At 38.2% G+C, this 15,347-nt stretch overlaps 1 protein-coding gene across 1 annotated transcript in view; it reads left to right on the forward strand.

The window, feature by feature from the left end:
• The window catches only part of SLC25A26 (solute carrier family 25 member 26), a 68,913-nt gene that overhangs the window by 44,239 nt on the left and 9,327 nt on the right, over nucleotides 1–15,347 (forward strand). The window contains exon 3 of the mRNA XM_037743554.1: nucleotides 9,460–9,529. Coding sequence (XP_037599482.1) covers nucleotides 9,460–9,529 — 70 coding nt within the window. The remainder of the gene's footprint in view (nucleotides 1–9,459; nucleotides 9,530–15,347) is intronic.

Below are 15,347 nucleotides of genomic sequence, written 5' to 3' on the forward strand. Positions count from 1 at the left end.
GAATTTTCCACACTTCAGTTTAATCAGATAATCAAACATAAATGCATATTTAGAAGCACTTAAAATGCCAATAATGATTCCTTGTTCCAAGGAACTACAAGACCTTGCCAGCTTATGATTTTCAAGGGACCCAGCTATACATTCACATGTAACCTCCTTTAACAATGGGGGTAAAAAGGAGAGTGTTAGCTGTTTGTACTTGTCTTGGGACCTGCTTACTTGTTATTTGTGAGCATTTTGGAGGTTTGTTGAGTGCGTATAGTTTAAGTTTGCGATATGATAGTTCATGTGCTGCTTCTAGGTCTTGCTCTGCCCCAGTAGGCTTCACCAGTTGATCATAGCCCTCATTCCAACTGAGCCTAAATAAACTTGAGAAACCATTTTTGCACAGCTTGTTATAAAGCATTGTGCAGTTCAGTAAATGCCATTTCTGATTTACAGGGTTCTTCATTGAACTAACAGTGAACATTTGGGATTGGCCCATTCACGTTTTCTTCTGTTCTTTACACAAGGGTAAAATGATGAAATACTACTTATATGGTAGGTGTTCATGTGGGTACCAAACATTTACCTGCCTTTTTTATATTAGGAATCACGTGGGGCCCTGTGGGACTCCAGAGATGAAGATAATGAGGTCCCTCTCCTTAGAATCAATGGTGAGATGAGAGAGCTTTTAAAGGGCGATGAAAAAAACAAGTGACTGCTTTCTTTTAAAATATTTTTCTGGTGCCTTTTCAGACAAAAGCTTGTCAGTGTATCTGTTTCCCAATAAATAGGGCTTGTCAGTGTAAGTCCTGCAGCTCTTTTATGTTAACCATTTTTGATAAAAATATCTTTTTAAAAAGATTGTCCCATACGTAAACATAGCAAACCAAGTGTTCTTTTGCAGGCAAAAATATTAAAAATAATCATACCTGGGCCAGGCATGGTGCCTCACGCCTATAATCCCAGCACTTTGGGAGGCTGAGGTGGGTGGATCATGAGGTCAGGAGATCAAGACCATCCTCGCTACTTAAAATACAAAAAATTAGCCGGGTGTGGTGGCTCATGCCTGTAATCCCAGCTACTTGGGAGGCTGAGGCAGGAGAATCGCTTGTGATTTGCATCTTAGAAAGTATGGGACACGCTTTTTAAGATGGACCAGGGAGTTGGAGGTTGCAGTGAGCCGAGATTGTGCCACTGCACTCCAGCCCGGGGGACAGAGTGAGACTCCGTCTCAAAAAAAAAAAAAAAAAATCAACACTTTTTCTTGATGACTCATGATCAAAATAATTTGTTTCATTGTGACTATTACTCAGTGATATATTTAGATGTTGTCAATGGATTTTGCTCTACGCAAAACTAATGATGTGGTTTGGCTGTCTCCCCACCTAAATCTCATCTTGAATTGTAAATCCCACAATTCCCACGTATCAGGGAGGAACCCAGTGGGAGGGGATTGAATTATGGGGGCACATCATTCCTGCACTGTTCTCATGACAGTGAATGAGTCTCACAAGATCTGATGACTTTAAAAAACAAGAATTTGCCTGCATAAGCCCTCTCTCTGCCTGCTGCCATCCATGTAAGATGTGAATTGCTCCTCCTTGCCTTCTGCTTTGACTGTGAGGCTTGCCCAGCCACATAGAACTGTAAGCCTGATTAAACCTTTTTCTTTTGTACATTGACCAGTCTCAGGTTATGTCTTCATCAGCAGCATGAAAATGGACCAATACAACTAAAAAGATACCAAACCACAAGTAGAAAGCTCCAAGGATCCCCAGTCAGAATAAATATCCCCCCAATAAAACCTAGCCCACATTTATCCAAAAATAATACTGTATAAACTCTAAAACCTAAATATTACAAAGCAAACTGAGCATTTTAGTCCATCATGCCTTTGCTTAAGAATAATCATTATCTTTGCCTGTAATTACCAGCACAATTATTAGTTTAAGATTTTCTTATACGTTCTTATCTTTACCAACTTATCTAGAATGCAACTATCTAAATATCTCAACCAGCCAACATATATTATTACCAAAAACAAGGTACAGATCAACGCATGTAAAGTTGATGCCTCTTGCACATCCTAGAACAGTTTCAGTCTAGCTGCCATTATAACCGAAATCAGCCCGTGTACCGTAAGGGATTCCTAATTATCAGTTAGGTATATCTAGTTTTAATTATGAAAAGTAGTGCTGTATGAAAAATTCATTTTAGCCTGTTAGCCACTGGTTCGTATTGCAAGAGCCACAGTATGGCAGAAATGAGAGCCCAGTTGTGATTCCCAGTTAGATTTGATAGAACTTTGATTTGACAGAACTTTCTTTTAGAAATCTCTTTTTTAGACATAATAGTATGTGAGTACTTCACAGAGAGATGGTTCATCTGATTAAATCATAAAATTATAGGCAGCTGTTGCTTTGTTGTTTCAAAATATGTGTGCAAAAGCTACACAATAGTTTGAACAACTACAGTATGGAAAGTATTTGCATGAAAATCATTGTCTGCTGTCTTTAATCGGTTCTAAACTTCTGGTGGTAAACTCACGGCAGTGAGACCTACCCAGAGGATGATATCAAGAGCAAGCCTAGGTTTGAAAAAAACTAAGTATTATGCTTTCCGTTGTTTTAAATTTTGTCATCTGGTGTTACTCATTTGGAATTGAGTAGATGATTCTGTGCATTTACCTATTGTACCATAAAAAGCATGTAGTAAAATTTCATCATCTTGTAAGGTTGCAAGCCATATAACTGTTTTTGATTAGAGCAGCTAAAGCGGTCCGAAGTTGTAAGTTTTCGTTCACTGGAGCCAAAACACTTATTTTCAATTTGTTATTCATATGACAATAGTGCTTATTTGGGTGGGGCTTTTAAAAGTGAAAAACAAAGCCTTCTCTTCATGCTACACTTTAATAAAAAACACCTGGTCTGTGCTTGGGCTCCCAGCCATTTCATAGTATTGTGCCTGGTGTTTGCTTTCTGGCCTATGACTACTGGTGCTAATAGCTGTTATCTTGGGGTGGGGTTGGGGAGGCAAACTACTTCGTGCTGTTCCTCTGATAGGCTTTTAGCAGTAAGTGAAGAATCACTTGGGAAATTACAACCTGATTGTTGTTGTAGTGATATCACTGAGCACCCTAATGAATAATAGAAATATCATTCATTTAAAAAGTCAAGCTGATGTTTAAAAATTGCTGACTTTTAAACAATAATTATTATGGTGAAACTCAATTAGGGTGTGTAGCCTAGTTAATAATATTGTACCAATCTCGGTCTTGTGGTTTGATAATTATACTATGGAAGCTGGGTGAAGGCTATATGGGAACTATATTACTATTATTATTTGAGATAGGGTCTTGCTCTGTTGCCCAGGCTGGAGTGCAGTGGTGTGATCACTGATAACTGCAGCTTCAACCTCCTGGGCCCAAGTGATCCTCCCACCTCAGCCTCCCTAGTTGTGGGGACTTAGGCCTTTGCCACCACATCTTGCTAAATTTTAAAATTTTTTGTAGAGACGGGGTCTCCTTGTGTTGCTCAGGCTGCTCTCAAACTCCTGGGCTCAGGTGATCCTGTCACCTCAGACTCTCAAAGTGCTGGGATTATACGCACAAGCCACAGCACTTGGTGGAATGCTCCTATTTTTGTAACTCTTCTGTAAATCTAAAGTTATTTTAAAAGTGTCATACAACCTATTTGAAATGTTTAAGGAAGCTTTACTTAGGAAAAATTACCGAAGTGAGACTAAGAAGATTTTTGACTGGTGTTCTCATTACGTAAACTTGATATTTCTCATTAATGTTAACCATAGATTCATGTGAAGATGTCATTTATACTGTAATTACAGCTACTTGGGAGGCTGGGGTGGGAGGATTGCTTGAGACCAGGAGATTCAGACCAGCCTGGGCAAACATAGCAAGATGCTGCCTCAAAAAAAAAAAAAAATAATAAATGAACTGGGCATAGTGGCACTTGCCCATAATCCCAGTTACTCAGGAGGCTGAGGCGGGAAGATCACTTGAGTGTAGAAGTTGGAGGCGGCAGTGTGCTATGATCACTTCAAGGCACTCCAGCCTGGGTAACAGAACAAGATGCTGTCTCTTAAGTTACTTATAATTGAACAGAAAAAGGAAATGGGACATTGAATTGGGATAAATAAGCAAACGCCAGGGAAAATATGGCCCCTTGCTTTTTAAATTTCTTGCTGTTATTTTGGTACACAACCTCCACCATGAGTTGAGACTCCAATACTGCTTCTTTATATCCCTTTATGCCCCGCCCCTCCTCCCTTAATCATCTATCTGCCTTGACAGAAGTGATCGTTAGATGTCTGGGGCAATGAAATGACTTATTTAGGTTGAGAAATTATGGAAATTTAAAAAAATTTTGGCAGGTCCTTTATAAAAATTTCTATTATAAACCCACATTATTTAAATTCATTTTATTAACATCAAAGTATTTAATAAAGTATGTATTATGATGTGTTTGACTAGAAGTTGCGCTGCATATGATAGTGAGGAAACATAATTTTGCGTATATACTATGCTATTTGCAAAACGAACCAGCCTCAGTTTTTCTACTTAATATCTGTGTGACCTCAGGCAAGTTACTTAACCTCCCTTAGCACTTGCCCCTCAGCTTTTTTTTGTGAAGAATAATACACTTCTCAACATTGAATGAAATAACACATGTATAATCTTTAGCATAGTGCCTAGAGCATTGTAGGCAGTCAGTAAATCCTACCTAATATTGTCAGTTGCAATCATTTATATTGTTGCCTACAATATATTTTTATTCCCATTCCAGTCTAAAACGATGTGAATGCCATAATCAATAATACGTAGTATTCCTATGAGTAATGTCTTCCAGCTAGAGTCTTTTATTACAATCCTGTTGTCCCTTCAAATAGATAAGCAAATAAATAATTTCAGAATATTTTCATAATTGCTGTATAGTGTTTTTATCAGCCAGGTTCTCGTTGTTTTATGAATTTAAAGCTGCACTCAAATGAGTAATTTGTAAATAACTCTCATCTTTTTAGATTGGTCTCAGCATTACATTTCTGAAGTTCTGTATTCAGACAATTCCTCCTTTTAAAAAATCATTTTAATCTAATTTAAGCAAGTTGTTTTACATATTGACATTATTTGTTCATTCACTTGGATAGTTTAATCATTCCAGTGGAAATTGTGATTTGCTTGTAGAAGTGTCTCATGAATGCTTATCTGTGTCAGCAGACAACTGTAGCCTATAGATCCAAACCCATGTGTTTTCATGCCCACACCACAGTGTCCCATCCGGCTCCTAGCTTTCCTGCTCCCTGTTTAACCTTTGGCAAGTTACTTAACATCTTTGGGCCTCATCTTCGAACAATTTTTTTCTTAGAGGTGGGATCTCACTATGTTAACAAGGCTGGTCTCAAACCCCTGGCCTCAAGTGATCCTCCCATCTTGGCCTCCCAAAATGCTAGGATTACAGGCATGAGCCACAATGTTTTTGTCTCTAAAATGACAAGATAATAAAAATTACATACACCTCAGAAGATTGTGGATGTATGTAAAGTGCTTCACACCCAGAACATGGGAAGTACTGTATGTTCTATGTAAGTGTGTATTGTGGTTGCTGTTACAGTCATGCTTTGTGTTTGCCACTGATGTTTCTTAACTTCAGGCATTTTGGGTCTTCTAGAGATTTGTTTGTTTTAACATACTTGTTAGTATCTATTTCAAATACCAAATTATTTCTTTACATGTTGGTTGTGGGCTCTTTATTCTGGCCAGGTAATAGTGGAAAGTTACGCTTATCTGTGGAGATTCTATTTTTAAATGGTATCTAGCCATCTGAGTCTATTTTGATTGTGTTTTTATTTCCCCCCGGCAACCAGTTTTTTTTCTCCCTAGATTGTAACAGGCACCTCTGTGAAGCTTTCTCTGTCACCTCACTTCTATCTTTTGTAATCCTCTTCTGCCCCCACCATACCTTCCTCACATATTAGACCTAGTAACTGTCATGTTTTCTTTCCTTGACTACAGTACCTGACCCTAGTAAATATTTGTTGAATTTATGAGTATTCATAATATTGTTGATTTCTTATCACATCCACATCTTCTTACTTTTGCTTATAAACTCAGCATTTTAAGTCCGTTTGAGTAGCCTTCTGCTCTTTGGAACCCTTAAAGATATTAGTAGATGACTTTTAGTCATCAACAGAAATCTAGTTTATATTTTGCATTGCTTTTCTAATGAGTTGGTGAGTAAGTATTGGTGTTAAACTGGCATTAGCCTGATGAAATACACCCTTTGCCACCTTAGAAGTAAAGAAAAAGTGATTCCACTGTCATGTTTTATTCTTAATCCAATGCTTGTAGCAGCTCTGGAGAAAATCATCCTTTCTATTAAAGCATACAGATTGATTTGCAAACAGTAGAGCATTTTCTGAAAATATACCAGTTGCTCTGCTTAATGGTAGTATTATCTTTAGAAACCTGTTTCTTGTAAATCTTTTCTTTTTTAGCTTATCTACTTTCACAAGTAAGGTGCCAAAAATCTATTTGATAGCTGCATTCTCAGTGCAGTTAATTGAATTAATCCTCTTTCAGAGAATCATTCCTGTTAGTATGGATAGAGGGAAATGGTCGAGTCCTCAAGCCACACACTGTCACTTATTTAATTTGTTAGATAGTTAACGTATTCACTGTCTGACTTAAGTTGTGAAAGTTGACAGATTAAAGAGGGTCCTGTACCTAATGATTCATTTATATGGCGTCTTCTTCACCCCGTCAGGACTCTCACAAACTTCCAAATACAGTTGTCAGTGGGGAAGTATTTAGAGTAGGAAATTAAAATGAACTTTGCTGTTCTTTTAGTTGTGGTGTATTTGATTATCCCTAAAAAGTCACACCACTCTCAGAAAGCCATTATACTATTCTAACCATTTAAATTAGAATAATCAGGAGGTCTTTTTTGGTAATATTTGTGGTCACTATTCCAGTGCATGCCATTATGCTGAAGGTCCTACTCGATTGAGGCAAAAACAAAAATAAACGCTAAGGGGTATCTTAATTGGAGAAGAAGAAGTACAACTGTTTTTATTCATAGATGATATGGTCATCTATGTAGAAAATTTGATGAACTCTATTAAAGCTATGAGGACGGTAACTCTAGCAGCTGAGTTTAGCAGGGTTGCAGAATACAAGATCAGTATACAAAAACCAATTGTGTTGATAATCGGTTTCTACATATTATCAGTGAGCAACCGGAAATTGAAATTTCAAAAACAGTACCATTCGCAGTAGCATCAAAACATGTGAAATACTTAAGGATAAATTTGACAAAACCAGTGCAAGACCTGTATGATGCAAACTACACAACAGTGTGGAGAGAAACTAAGACCTCAGTAAAACGGAGAGGGATGCAATGCTTATGAGAGGAAAGCCCCTCAATATGAACAACTGGTTCTCTCCAAAATAATCCATGGATTTGGTGCCTCCCAATCATAGTCTCAGCAGGTTATTTCATGGAAATTATTAATCTGATAGCAAAATTCATATGGAAATGCAAAATATTTAGAATATTTAGAAGAACTTTGAAAAAGAACAAATTTGGAAGACAAATACTACTTGATTTCAAGATTCATTATAAAGTTACAGTAGTTAAGAAGGTATGGAATTGACATCAAGGTAGGTCTATAGATGAGAACAGAATAGAGAGTTCAGAAAGAGACCCACACATATGTGGAAAATTGATTTTTGACAAAAGCAAGTGGGAAGTTCACTGGAGAAATGATTATCTCTGCCAGTCACTGAAACAACTGAATATCCACATGTGAAAACCCAAATAACTTCAATCTACAAATTGTACCATAAATAAAAATGAACTCAAAATGGATGATAAATATAAATGTAAAAGCTGAAAACATAAAATTTCTAGAAGAAAACACTGGATCAAAAAATCTTTGTGACTTTGGGTTAGGCAAAGATTTCTTAGATGTGACACCAAAAGCAAGACCTGTAAAAGGATCATTTGGACATCATCAAAATGAAAAACTTGTTTTCTTTGAAAGACACTGTTAAAAGAGTGAAAAGACAAAAGAAGATTAGAAGAAAACATCTATAAATGGGCTATCCTAGGATATATAAAGAACTACTAAAATTCAGTCATTGAGTTACGGTAACCCAATACAGATGTGCAACACATTTGAACAGACACTTCACGAAAGACAGTATGCTGTGGATGGGAAGGAGTGCATGAAAAGCAGCTCAACATCATTAGGGAAATACAAATTAAAACCGCAATGAAGGCCAGGCGCCGTGGCTCACTCCTGTAATCCCAGCACTTTGGGAGGCCGAGGCAGGCGGATTGCTTGAGATCAGTTTAGCACCAGCCTGGCCAACATAGTGAAATGCTGTCTTTACTAAAAATACCAAAATTAGCCAGGCATGTTGGTGGTCACCTGTAGTCCCAGCTACTCAGGAGGCTGAGACAGGAGAATTACATGAATCCAGAAACTGGAGGCTGCAGTGAGCTGAGATTGTGCCACTGAACTCCAGTATGGGCGACAGAGCAGACTCCATCTCAAAAACAAACAAAACCTAAAATGACTTTCTTTTCAAAAAATATATATTCAAAGAAAAAACAGTGAAATACTATAATACACTTACTAGAATGGTTGAAATTTTAAAGTGGTGATGATACCAAGTATTGGGAAAGACATGGAGAAACCGGAACTCATGAGAATGTAAAATGGTACAATTGCTTTGGAAAACAGTTTGGCAGTTCTTAAAAAGTTAAATATATACCTCTCGTGTGATCTAGTTATTTTACTGCTAGGTATTTCCCCGAGAGAGATGAAAGCATGTGCCTGCTTACAAATGTTCATGGTGGGTTTATTTGCAATAGCCCCAAACTGGAAAAATCCCGAATGTCCATCAACAGGTAAATGTGTAAATCACGATATATCCATACAACAAAATATTACTAATGAAAAGTCAACTACTGATATCTGCATGACATGGGTTAATCATAATTCTGAATAAAAGAAGTTGGATTTTAAAAATATATGATTACAATTATATAACATTCTAGGAAAGGCATACTAATCTAGAATGACAGATCAGATTGCTTTGGGATAGTGAGGAAGAACAGGAAAGAGGGGTTACTTAGAGATAGAAGCAAACTTTTGGGTCACGAGTAAGTTCACTGTCTTAATTGTGTGGTGATGATGTTTTGTGTGCGCGCACACACTTATGATTTCTCTGAAAATTGTTTCTTTGAGCACTCTAATGTAGCTGTCACTCTCCATTTCTTTGACTTATTTTACAATTCAGTTAAGTCTTTGGGAAAGTCACTTATGTCATCAGAAAAGAATGCCACCAAAATAGCTTCTCACTTAAGTTCCCATCCCCAGAGCTAACCCACAGGAGGTTCCGATAAATTCAAATATTTAATAACTTGTATTTTTCTTTGTCTTTAAACACAGGCCCTCTGGTCCTGGAGGCAGGATCATGTGGTGGATTCTTGGCAGTCAGCAGTCTGTGGAGCTTTTGCAGGTGCAAAGGATTATATTATACTGGGAAAGACCAAAGAGGGGGAAAAATGTGAAAATATTAACTATGTAAAAACAACATTCTTTAGAAATTCCAGATTGTTTAGATGAAGAGCGCTCCGTTAGTTGTTTGAGAAAAGCTTGTGTCCTAGGGAAAATAACTGCTAAAAAGGTGTCTGCCTGAAAGACAACCAATTTGTTTTTGACAAATTTTTCTTTTTCTTTTTATCTTTATTAAAGCCTTCACTCAGGCCCTGGAATTATCTTAAAGATGATTTATAAAGTCCTCTGTGGGAAGAGACTTGCTGTGGGTGTAGGGCTGACTGTGCAGCTGTCTGCCTTGGGCAGTGCTTAGGGGGTTTAAGCGATTTCTGCAAAAGGCAATGATTCACGGTTTGTGTGACATGTTTGACAGCACTGTAGATTAACTAGTGTCAGGAGAGCAGAGGCTCCTCCATAGCTTACTGAAGGCTAAACTGTTCTGTGTAGGAAGTATGGAGATCTACACATCTGTGCATTTTTGAGACATTAAAGCAAGAGCAAGGTGACAATATGCAATATGGTGTTATCCATCACTAAGTCATATGAATTTTCCATGAGGCTTTAATGAGAACTCAGATGCTTTAAACAAGTGATATGTTTAAAAGCCTAAGAGAGAAGTATATTTGGTTGTTACAAAGTTAAATGAGAATTATAGTTGAAATACAATGGAAATTTGCCAGAAAAAGAAACTTTTAGTTGAGATGTGAAGCCAGTAGGGGAGGTTTGGGGTGTTAACTTTATTGGAAAATAATTTTTTTCCAGTTTGTTTAATGGTCATTGGTTTTTTGTTGTTGTGATTGGGAAAACAGCAAATGTACGTTTTACAGGATTCTTTATTAATGATTAGACTTACTTGTACAATTGATAATCAAAAATCAGAATTTTGCCTCTAGACATGAAACCAACCCAGATTGATTATGATGGTAATTGTTTCCACATGACACAATAGTCATTAGCTGTGTTAAATAAGTAGGTGGTCTTGATTCATTTTCCAGAGGTCAAGAGTCATTATTCCCCAGTCTCTAAGAGAGATGTGCATTTTTTGTAGACTGTCTCCTGGGCCCTGGGGACAAAGTGAGCGCATTATGGAAATTCAGTCATCCTGGATAAGTAAGGCTACTTCTTAAAGTTAGCAATACTATAAAACTTGCATGCGTTGAAATAAGGAGAACATATTCTGTGGTCCTATTCCTTAAATACCCAATTCAAAGATCTGCTTCCAGAGACATTGTTACTATTAAGGAAATTTGCATTAATTACCATTTCCTTTTCTGAATAATACTCTGTAATAGACACTAAACATTTAGATGGTCAGAAGGAGGGGGAGAAGGGAACTTGCTATCAGACATCCTCTATGTGGTAGGATCCTACCATCCAGGCTCTTTCAGTTGAGGTGGTTCTCCTGGGGAGCGTGGCAGCATAGCCAGTGCTGCGGTGATGCTGAGAGGTGGAGAAAGGGAGCAAGGTGCCCAGAGCTACACATCTAGCACAGGCTGAGCTGCGTGACTTGCAGGATTGTCAAGTCTCTGTTTTGTCCCCAACTCAGGAATGAGACTTTGGGGCCCTCCTGAGTGCCAGTTTCCTTACCTGTAATGTAGAAGCAACAATTCCTACTTAGGGGATTATTTCAGGGCTTGAGATAATGTATGGTTAGTACTCTGTACTCTGTAAAACCAAGTCGATGTAAGGAATTACCACTGTTTCAGTAAGAACAACCAACATGCAGAAAATGAAAACCTACTATCACAGTAATTCACCTTCTTGATTGAGTGAAGGAATGTCATATCAATAAAGTTACTCTACAGAACAGTCTCCTCTAATAGCTTGTAAATTTTGAAATGCCTCCAATACAAGCATCTTATTTTTTTTGCAGAAGTTCTGATAAGTGAAGGAGTTTGTCCAAGGCCTGCAAAAAATCCATTGTCAGTAGATCCACATATATTTAGCAAAAGATAAATATATTTCTTATTTATGTCCCTTATTATTTTGAAATTTTATTTGGTACAAATGTTGATCTAGAGGAACAGGGTTACTATTTTAAAACATTTCTGAAGGATAAATGTCACTTGAAAATATTCCAATTTGTGAAAAAGTGAGGTTCTCTAAGAGTTGCAACATGGTGCCTTACTGAGTATAGAGATGAATGCTATCTTGTGCAGTCGCTTTAAAATACTTACAAACTGCCTTGCAGACTTTACCCTTACATGGCCATAAGGGGAATGAGAAAACTTGCCCTCAAATGGGAAATCAGAGTTCTCATCCCGTGTGCTTTTCCAAGTTTAAATTGGCTAAATCATTGCAGATGAACCATTCTGTGTGCCATCCTTGGCACTCTTTCTTGCTAGTGCTTGTTTTATAAACTACTTGGCACAAGTATCCAAAAATGTCCCTTGAGATTGGAGGTGTTGATGGCTTGTCATGCTCAGAAATTCCCTTGGCCAGGGGTTAAACTAGGGGGAAAAGAGGACTTTGCCAACTTCCTTGCTTCGGGTTACCATAATGCAATCTAAGTAAGCATGACATTTGCTACTATAGTGATATTTGGTACTCTAGTATATTTTGGTCAGTTTCTCGTAATAAACACCTCTGTACATTCTCTAGGAGAGAAGGGTGTGGGGGAGAAAGAGAGATTGATTGCAATCTCTCTGTGGGTTTGAAATTCTAGAATAGGGTGAGGGATTATTTGGGTAACAAATGAGAAGGCCTGACACAATCTTTATTAAAATATAAACAAAAACCGTTTTCCTTATTGTTGATGTGGAAGTCTTCCACATTGGCACACTTCATTGGAGGTCATGCCTAAGAGGGGCATGGTGGTGCTTTTGTCCCTCCCAGACTAATCAGGGGCAGCATAGGGTCTGGAGGAGCAATGAATGGCATCAAGGTTGCCCGGGAATGGGTTTGGGGACTTCCCCACTGCTGCCCCTACATTCTTAGCTGCTGCTCAGGGGTGACAGCTCCAGCCTTATTGTAGGAAGGCGGCTGCTTTGTCTTTATGGCAGGAGAGGGGGGCACAGTTAGGGAATCTGCATTTGTTCCTCAAGGAAATATGAGATACAGTGCTATCATAAAATTGTAGCTTCCCTTGAGTCCTGTCCTTGAAAGCCTAAAGTTAGCCTAACATTCAGTACAAACGTAACTCCAGTGGAGACCATGGAAAACTGTTTCACAAATGCTTTGAATACAAAACCAGCCTATAGTTGCTGTACCAAATAATTATTTCCTGTCTCATATGTTAGAATGCTCCTTGTATTTGTTACCAGTAGCTTACAGTGCCCTTAAATAAAACACTTAAATAACTACATTTTAACTGAAAGTCCTGGCCCAAGCCCTTCCCCGTTACGAACATTATTCTAGTCTATTATCTTCACAAGTCTTCCTTACAAAAGCATTATGAGGTCTGTGAGTTAGAGAAGTCTTTGATATTTGAGACAGGAAAATTGATTTATTAGCAACTTACATAAAATTCCGCTTCTCTCATGGTAGTAAAGTTAGGACCTGTTGAAGCATATGTGTTTCTGTCTGTAACTTCTCTTCATTTTAATTTCATGAAACCTAAATCTCCAAGATAATATTGGCAGGCATCCGCACTGAAGGAATGGTAGACCTTTGCTAATGGCCAAAATAAGTTTGATTTGCAGTAACTAAATTTATTAGATGTTCCTTATCAACCATTAGGTCTTAATTGGTTTAGGATCATTTGTGAACATTATCACATACGAAAGTTGGTTTTAACAATTGGACAGATTTTAAATTGTCTTATCATATATCAAAGCAATTAGGTAGTGGAACGAGTACTATTTTTGAAGTCACGATACACGTGACAGTCCCAGGTCCCATACCAGCTGTGTGGCCTGCACAAGTAAGCTGGTTGTAAAATGGGAATAGTAACACCTATGCAAATGAGATCAAATAATCAATGAAAGTGCCTAGTGCATTCCTGGCATGCCATATATGAAGTAAGCACCACAGATATTAGCTCCTACCTTTACCTTTTCCTCTCTTTTAGAGGATGAGTTGAAATCTTCAGTTTATAAAAACTAGAGACCAGGGCACCAATGAAGTGCTTTCGAGTGCCTGCTGTGTGTGCTGGTCTAGAGATGCAAAGAAAAATCACTTAAAAGCTCTATCCACACAGGAAAGAGTTAATTACTTAGTCATTACTGCTATGAGCCAGATGCTGTTCCAGACACATTGCTTTGGCCCATTTAGTTCCCGTGTCATAGTACTGTCTGCATTTTACAGATGAGAAAACTGAGGCCACTAGGACACCAGTGGCTGAGTCCCAGTTCTGGAGGCAATACAGACTTAAGATCCGTTCTCAGCTTCAACTAAGTAAACTCTTCAAGTTTTTAGCCTCTGTAAGCCTTGATTTCCCCACCTGTAGAATGGGGCAGTAAGAGTCCCTCGCTCATAAGGTATTTCAGCTAGAGAATAAGTAATTACCTTAGGCCAGACAACTGGTAGAGCAGGGATTTAAGCGTTAGTCTTTCCAGCTCCAAAGAAGGGTTCTTTCAGTCTAGACCCTGCTGCTGGTAAGAGAAACAAAACCGAATCTGTTATTTCGGGGTATGGGAAATTTGGGATAGTAAAGTTTGTTGCCTTTGTGTCTTTTTTCCTGTTCTTCCTTTCTTGGGGAATGGATACATACACACACACACACACACACACACACACACACACGAAGTGTTCATGCATCCTATTGTGTAATTAAAAGTATATTTACTTTTCTAGGGCAAAATACATGGTTAAAAACAAAAGTGTAGGATTTCAAGACCAAGCCCACAAAAATTTTAAAAACACAAAGTTTAGCAAGACTCTGAATTTCAGACAACCTCTGGATTTAAGACAAAGAGTTTTACATACTCATAATTTGAAATGGCTAAACCAAAAGGGATTCAAATATTCACGTCAGTTGGTAATACTTACCCCTAAGGTGTGTGACATTCGAGGGTAACCAGAAATGGACCCTGAGAGCGTAAATAGGTACACCTTTCAAAAAGTCAGTGTCATAGTAGATGTTACCATATGGAGGAGGTTGTATCATGATCTTATTTCAGCATCATATTTAGAAAGATATTTGGCAGAGATCAAATGACCTTGTTCACAAGCCACAAGAGCAAGAAGGAAACTAGTGCTATTTCTGGAGTATCCTTCACACACGTGTGTCCTGTTCAGCCCTTATAACACTGCCTCTTTCCCCCAGCTCATGGAAGCTGAATCTTTGTAATGCCTTTTAGGGTTTTTTATTTCTGTCTCCATAGGGCCTCTTGGGATTTAGAATGTATCTTTGTACTGCATTAAATGAAATCTTGACACCATAAATTTGGTTTATGTTAAAGCAGAAAGTCCTTCAAAAAGTCCAATCTGTGTACAGTTTAGCCATCATGACATTCAGATAATGCAAACATGAGAGAGAAGGTAAGAAGGAAGCCGTAACGTGTAATGCCTGCTGAACTCATGTTAAGAAGATGTAGAAGAGAGCTTAGAAATGTGGGAACTCTGACTGGACTGTTAACAGGAGCCTGTGAAATATAAAAAAGCTTTACTCCTTTAATTCAAAGAATCCAACCATGTATACCAAAAATCCCCACAATGTTACATGGGACTCTATTTGTCCATTTTCCTACGTGCAGATCAGAAACGACAGAAGCATTTTGGAGTCACTTTAAAGAACAGTGGCCCAGGCTGGGTGTGGTGGTTCATGCTTGTAATCCCATCACTTAGGGAGGCCGAGGCAGGAGGAGTGCTTGATGCCAAGAGTTCAAGAGCAGCTTGGG

The sequence above is a fragment of the Cebus imitator genome, unplaced genomic scaffold (genome assembly GCF_001604975.1).
Source record: "Cebus imitator isolate Cc_AM_T3 unplaced genomic scaffold, Cebus_imitator-1.0 Scaffold147, whole genome shotgun sequence".
Classification (NCBI taxonomy): Eukaryota; Metazoa; Chordata; class Mammalia; order Primates; family Cebidae; genus Cebus; species Cebus imitator.